Source organism: Phaethon aethereus (genome assembly GCF_964289735.1).
Source record: "Phaethon aethereus genome assembly, chromosome: 8".
NCBI classification, from domain to species: Eukaryota; Metazoa; Chordata; class Aves; order Phaethontiformes; family Phaethontidae; genus Phaethon; species Phaethon aethereus.
Window position 1 is genome coordinate 3988167 of NC_138584.1, and position 6953 is coordinate 3995119.

The 6953-nt window shown below is 49.7% G+C and overlaps 1 protein-coding gene across 1 annotated transcript in view; it reads right to left on the reverse strand.

Annotated features, from left to right (window-relative positions):
• LAMC1 (laminin subunit gamma 1) overlaps positions 1-6715 on the reverse strand; it is a gene marked incomplete at its 5' end in the record, with an annotated part of 68583 nt that extends 61868 nt beyond the window's left edge. The window contains one exon of the mRNA XM_082003018.1: positions 6316-6715. Within this exon, the coding sequence (XP_081859144.1) occupies positions 6316-6715 (400 nt within the window). The remainder of the gene's footprint in view (positions 1-6315) is intronic.
• Positions 6716-6953: the final 238 nt, after the last annotated feature.

Here is a 6953-nt window from a genome sequence, read left to right on the forward strand (position 1 = left end):
CAGCCAACATCACAGTTTAGCATGCTGCTAAAAACCCGACGTTACTCCAGGGATGCTACAGACCGCAAGAACAATCCCAGGTAGATCCTTTGCAGAGGGCTTAGCGTTAAGAAATTGCCCTAATATTACAGAGTTTTAAACACTGCTAGTGATGCCACAGCTCCTCAACACAAATATCCACATTCATCCCTCACCTAAAGCCTGTAAAGCTCCATTTGAGAGACACAGAGCTACTCTGTACCTGGCGGGGAAAAAACCCCGATATACTCCTGTTTGTGCGGCGGGACAACAGTCCCGGCAAGATTTCTGCAATTTATCGGGAAACTATGAAACTCATTTTATTTTCTGATGAAAACACACTATGGTAGCTACCAATAAGCAAGATTTCATGGTTAAGAGATGCATGAAAGCAGGCTGAAACAGTTCTTTTCAGGCAGGTGCTTACAAGAGGGGCCACAGCCCTAGGCTGGGCTTCCGGAGGTTATTATGAACCAGAGACAGCGACTTTAGGTGCGACTAGTTCAGTTTAGCACGCCAGACCTCATATCCCAGCCAACCCACAGGTAGATAACAGAGCCAGACAGTGAGCCTGCACGAAATCACTCAGCACAGCGTCACCAGTGTCAGTAAATGATGAATTAGAGCCCCGAGGACACAAGCGGGAGGTCTCAGTCTGACAAGGGTTGTATGATTAAGGACAACGCTCACAGTCCTGTTTTCAAGAATTTCGGTGAACTGAAGATTTGAGTTTCCCATCCCATCCATCTGCGCTGGAAATTATTTTCTCTACGTGTTGTTTGCAGAGCAATCCCGTTTTTCGTTTCCCTGGGAAGCGGCAGCCTGGGATTTTCACTTGCAGACTCAGAGAGACCGGGAAAGCCTCCCGAAGCCTCGGGCTAGAAAAGAAATGCTACCTAACGCTATTGAATAAGCCAGAAATTTTTCATCAAGTTAACAATTCTGAGCAGCATATGACAGTTTTCAAGGCTTAAACTACAAAAGCAACTATCTGACTGTGTCAAAACCACCAATTAATCCTTCTAGCAACTCAGGGCAAGCACCACAAATAGCAGCTGTTTTTGCAGCAAAATACCACACAATCCCAGCTCCCTCCATCCCCCGAAATAAGTGCTCTGCCATGTATAGTATTCCCAAAGGCGTCACGCAGTGGCATCAGCATCCCAAGACAGACACAGGACAGAGGAGTTGAGGAAAACCTGGGAATTTAAAGGGTATGCAGGAAGCGATAAAGAGCTTTAAAGCGACTTTATATAACTGCAGTGAACAACTGCTGGCCATTAAAAGCCCTGATCTCTTAACTACTCCAGTCGAAACCTGCAAAATGTAAATCAAGCCTTTGCGAGACCAACTAAAATAGAGTCCCCCCAGGGCTCCACAAATACCACGGCGAAGCCACTGCGGCGCGGGGCCGGCCCTTCCCAGCCCGGGCTCAACACGTCTGCGAGGGCTTCCCGACACACCCCATAACACCAGCCCAAGTGCCGGAAACACTCTCCCAACACGTTAATTACCATTTCTCAGAGTTTTTAAATTGCAGCTACACTATGCAAAACTTCACGTGCATACACCCTGCTCATTCGCAGTTGGTTTTGCGGTGGTTTCCTAGGAAGACAACGAACCGCAGCCTCGTAAAGTTTTAGTAGGATTACTGGCAAGCTAAGGGCATCGCTCTGCTGCGCTAAGTAAAACCAAGCAACTGATTGCATCCCAATTGCGTAAACTACATAAATTAAGGCACATTTTATAGCCCTCCCTTTAAAAAAAAAAAAAAAAAGCTGCTTTTCTGTACTAAAAGAAAAATCCTGTCTGCTACAAACAATTGGCAAACGAAGCCGAGGCTGAACATAAGAACTGGCATCTTGCCTGGGTTTCCTTGTAAATGCCTTCAAATGGCAGTCATACCCCAAACTACACTTTGCAGACAAAGTATATATAACCAAGCATCGTCGCTCTCCTCAAAGCCAAATAAAGGACTGCGCAGTTCGAAAAGGGGGAGGTGAAGGAGACAGGCAATCCATTTCTCCTAACAACCAGAAGCTTTGACAAGTTTTTCTTCATTTAATACATATAAGATACCATCTGTCTTGGTGACACGGGTTTCTAGGATGGTCAACAGTATGGATTTCAGAAGAATTCAAGAGCAGGAACACTCAGCTCTAAGCATGCTCCATGCCCACTAACACAGCTGACACGTTTTTAAGAAAGGCAACCAGCCATTTAATTTTTCCTCCTGAAAGACAGGCTAGCAGAGGACTAGCTTCCAGCACCAAACACCAGCTCCTCTTCGCAGGCAATGAGAGAAGAGGTGGGAATTGTTTTTTCCTGCCTACCAATAGTCCCGAACACGCAACGGCAGCCACCAACATTGTCGGTCAAGCACATCTGCTGGGCGCCAATCCCTCCTGAGATGCAGGGGACCGGGAAAGTCAGACCGGACTGCTCTTAGCTCGCAGGCTGTTGATAAAAGCGCGGCTGCTCTCAGCGGAGACGGGGCCACTCCACAGCCACCAGCATGCTGAGGATGCTGCCTCTTTGTCCGAGGAACAAAACACCAGGATCATGACAGTTGACATCAAGCAAATCCGGGCAAAGAGTAGAAGTGCTGGGGGAAAAATGAGGGGTGGCTCTAGCAGGTACGGTTGGGAAGGTAACAGGGAGGCACATGTAGAAGTGGTTAAAAAAATGGTGTAGAAACAGTAGAAACAACAGAAAGCACAGAGAGATTAGAGCTCCAGAAGTGAGAATCTGCTCTGAAAAAAGATACAGCATCTGAAAAAAAAAATAATACAAGCCTTTGCCTAGCACCAAAAATACTCCATGCACTTCCATACTATTTTCTTTTCCCCTTCTTCCAGTGTTCAGAGGAGCATCTTTAACACATGGCTTTCTTTTGATGCATTAGGGGTCTAAATAGCAAAGCTGTGCTAAAACGTATGCACACAAAGTGCTGGGGAGATGCCAGAACTATGCCAGTGCTCCCAGCAGAAGCAAATGGCACAGACTGTAAAAATAACGTGATGCTCTGGCTTCAAAAAAAGCAGACAACTAGCTACACACCATAATGCCTTGGCTTCCATCTTCTATTTAAAAGCTGGCACCACTGCCCCAAAGTCCCTTATTCCTGGAACAGATGGGAACATGGTGGGAGGGCAGTGCTGGGGAAAAAAAAAAAGACTGGTTGGGTCAAGTCTAAATTAGAAATAATTTAACCTGAGAAACTAGAAAATGAGGGAAGCAAAGGGATACTTTTCTGAAAAGTGGGAGAAAGAAAACAGTGGTGCTCCCCTCTCCTCTCACCCACTAACCACATCATCCAGACACCACCCTGCAAACGGGTTCAACTCCCCCCTTTTCCTGATTTACAGCGGCAAACTCATGTCTCCAAGCCTCTTGTGGGAGGACTCTTACTTAGGAGGTCTTAATAGCCTCTCATACAAAGAGAAACAGCTTTTATAACTCCAGATGCTCCTTGTGCAGGGACTGGTAATTACCCCAATTCCCCTCTCCCCAGGGAGCACCCTAACTTCGGGGCAAAAATCTCCTTTCCAAACACTCCCAAGATCTGAGCCTCTAACTTAGTAATAGTGATCTGCACCATATTTTTCCATCTCATGCCATTTGATAACATCTAGTCTCAAAACTACAGGTTTTTAAACTTGTTTTGAACTGTAAATTGTAAGAAGATTCAAAGAAACCCCTGCAGCCCACTCTCACATGTTGGCAACAGACCCATGGTTCTTATTGACCTTTTGCAGGCTCCTCCGAAACGTTACACTGATCTAGAGAGACCGAAAGTCGCTGGACGTTAATCAAGACATCCCGAACTGCCAAAAACTCACTGCAGGGCAGCATTTGCATGCTGGAAATAGCAGCCAACGCTGCCGGTCCTGAACGGGTGCAAAGCAGCACTAACCATTCAGGATACCAGTGCTTTTAGAAATAAAGGCGACTGCAGCATCAAACAAGGATACGGGTTTGAGCACACAGCCTAATCCTCAAAGATCATGCAGAACTAACTGCATAAAAGGGCTTTGTGTCCCAGAATGCATTTACGTCCTACCGAGTACACAAATACTTGTCAAGCCTTTTGCCTCTTCTCTCTTACTGATGTCAATAATTAAGTGTCCCGCAGACTATGGTGTGCTGCAGGGAACAGCCCACGGCCCACGGGCACAAAGAATCCGAACGCGGCACCCAACAGCTCACACAAAAATGGTTGAGGACTTCACAAGAGTAGAGCAGAGCAACACTGTAGAGAAGTTTGGGGCATTTGAGACTAAAATGGCACTTTTTGGTACTCAACAGTTCTTCAACGTGCAATGAGCCGAGCAATGCATACAAAGGCATACGGGAATAGTTACTGCTTGCACAGCACGTGCACAGACAGTTTTAGGAAGACTAACAGCAAGGCATTAAGCTAACTCCTGCCACCACCACCATGCCCATAACAAGCTTCCGAGTCTTAAGAGGCTTTACATTACAAATACCCCATCCAAAAGCCAAACTGGGAAAAAAAAAACCCCAACAACAAAACACACTCACATATCTGAAAGTCAGCCAGGAAGCTTCTTCTTTAAAAGTTCTACTCTAGTCTAAAAATACGCCAGAGCAAATTCACAAAGCTACAAGAGCGTGTGAACAAACCTGAAATCCAAGTGATTGGCAACGATCATGATGCAATGCTACAGCATTTTAAAGATGCAGCTGTTTTCATCAAAGAAATGTGCACATTTCTTCAAAGCCCAGGACACAGCACACTGTTTGCTCCAGTATGTCAGAAAGAAGATTATTTTTCAAAGAACACCCATATACATACAGGTGCACAGAGTCAAGGACAGCAGTAATACAGACATGCCTATAAACAAAGCTTTACCTTAAAAATGAAGAATTATGATGATTTCTATAAAAAAAAAGAAGTTGAGATCAAATCTTAGCCTAGTGTTTTTCCAGGTGTCCCGAATAAAGAATTCCCAATGCACAAAAAAGATAAAGAGGCCTTAGTAACTATTTCCCCTTATCTGAACAATTACATACGCTTATGTGGTATATTTATTTTAAAGCTCCTGACACAAAGAAATACTTCAGGGCAGTGAAATGCTCCTGGGGCAGATGGATGCAGTCAGCAGATGACCCTTGGTACAGGACTCAACACCATCACCGCCATCTCATGAATGCCAGTGGGAGCTTTCACACAACCTGTCCCCAGGTTGCGAAACCCAAGATCCAGCTCCCCGACCCCTAAGGCAACTTTTTTTTTCCTCTGAATTACACTGAAAGTGAGATGCATTACTGATGCTAAAACTTAAGGTTCGACAGCAGCTCTTGAATAGAAACCATGGTTACACTGAGGGGTTTTTTTTTTTAGTTGTTACTTTATTTAATGACATGAGGCTATAAGCTGTGGTTTTAACTTTCCATTGGCTGGCTTGTCTTCCAAGCCAATTACCCTTTCTCCATGTAAAGACAGCTTAAATAACTGAATGAACAGAGGAAAAGAAAAGCTTGCCCACAAACCAAAGCGAGAGCTAAAATACTTTATCTAAAGGAACCTCTGGGAATGCCAATTAACCAGAAAATTCACCACCTTTTTTTTTTTGACTGGATGTTATGGGTTCTGCAGGAATGCTGACTGCTCCCTGACAAACCTCACCCACCCGCGATTCGAAGGGCAGCGTTGCCCCAGTGCAGGAGGGTACTAGAGCAGACGTGCCCTCGCACACACACGTTTTCCTGCGTGCTTACCCCTTTTCAAACCAGCCTCTCCCACCCGAATCCCAAGCCCATCGCCTGGAAGACCCCGGGATCCGAGCTTGCCGGCGCACGCAACCACTGGCAGTGCTGGCTTGCTCGTTTCCCCAGTCGACGACAGAACCACGGCAGCGAGGCAACCCCACGCAACACCCCTTTGCGCTTCGCCCCTGCGGAGCGGGCTGGAATTCAGGTTTATAAAGCACCGTTTTGCAGCTGTGATTGTCCTTAAAGAAAACGCCAGCAGCCGCGGAGGGAGAGGCTGCATCCTGCGGGACCAAACCCTTGGCGAAGGAGACCCCAGCCACAACCGGACCCTACAGCAAGCCTTTGCCTGGGACAAAGCGAATCCCGCCGGGCTGCAGCGCGGCCGGCCCGCTAGCACCGGCTTCGGCCACGGCCTACCCCCGGGGCCTACTTACAGACGCCGTTAATTAAGCTGAGCCTAAGGAAGGCCTCAGTGGCCCCGGGCACGCAGACAGACATACGCAGACACCGGCGCGGGTTTCCCGCCGCCGGCGGCTCCCCCAGGGCGGGGGCCCTTACCCAGGTGCAGGGTGAGGTTGACGGCGGCGGGGTGCTGCACGCCGGCCAGCATGGTGCGGCTCTGCCACCAGGTGGCGTCGGCCGGGCTGTTGTAGTCGGTGAGGAAGGCGGCGCCGTGGCGCAGGTGGGGCTGGGCGGCGTCGCAGAGGTGGCAGGACTGGGTGACGCCGGTGACGCCGGTTTGCACGCAATACTCCTCGGCCGGCGTCCCGCACGTGTGGGTGGCCAGTACCGTGGCGTTGAAAGCGGCGTTGACGAACTCGGGCATGCAGCGCTGCGGACGGCCGCTCCGCTCCTCCGTGCACTCGTCCATGGCGCCGCCGCACCGCCCGGGCAACCACAACCACAGCACCGCCAGCCACAGCGCCCGCGCCCGGCGCTCGTCGCCGCCGCCCCCCATGGCGCTCGGCCGGCGGCGGAGGGGCTGGCCGAGCGGCGCGGGCCGGCGGAGGGGCTCGCTAAGCTGGCTGCCGCCGCTCCGCGCCTGGCCGCGGGCTGGGCTGGGCTGGGACGGGCCCCGGCCGGGCGAGGCGGGGCGGGGCTGCCGACGCGGGGCAGGCCGGGAGCGGAGTCCCGCCGGCGGAGCGGGCCCGGGAGCCTCCCCCTCCCTCCTCCCGGAATGCGCGAGCTTAAAGGGG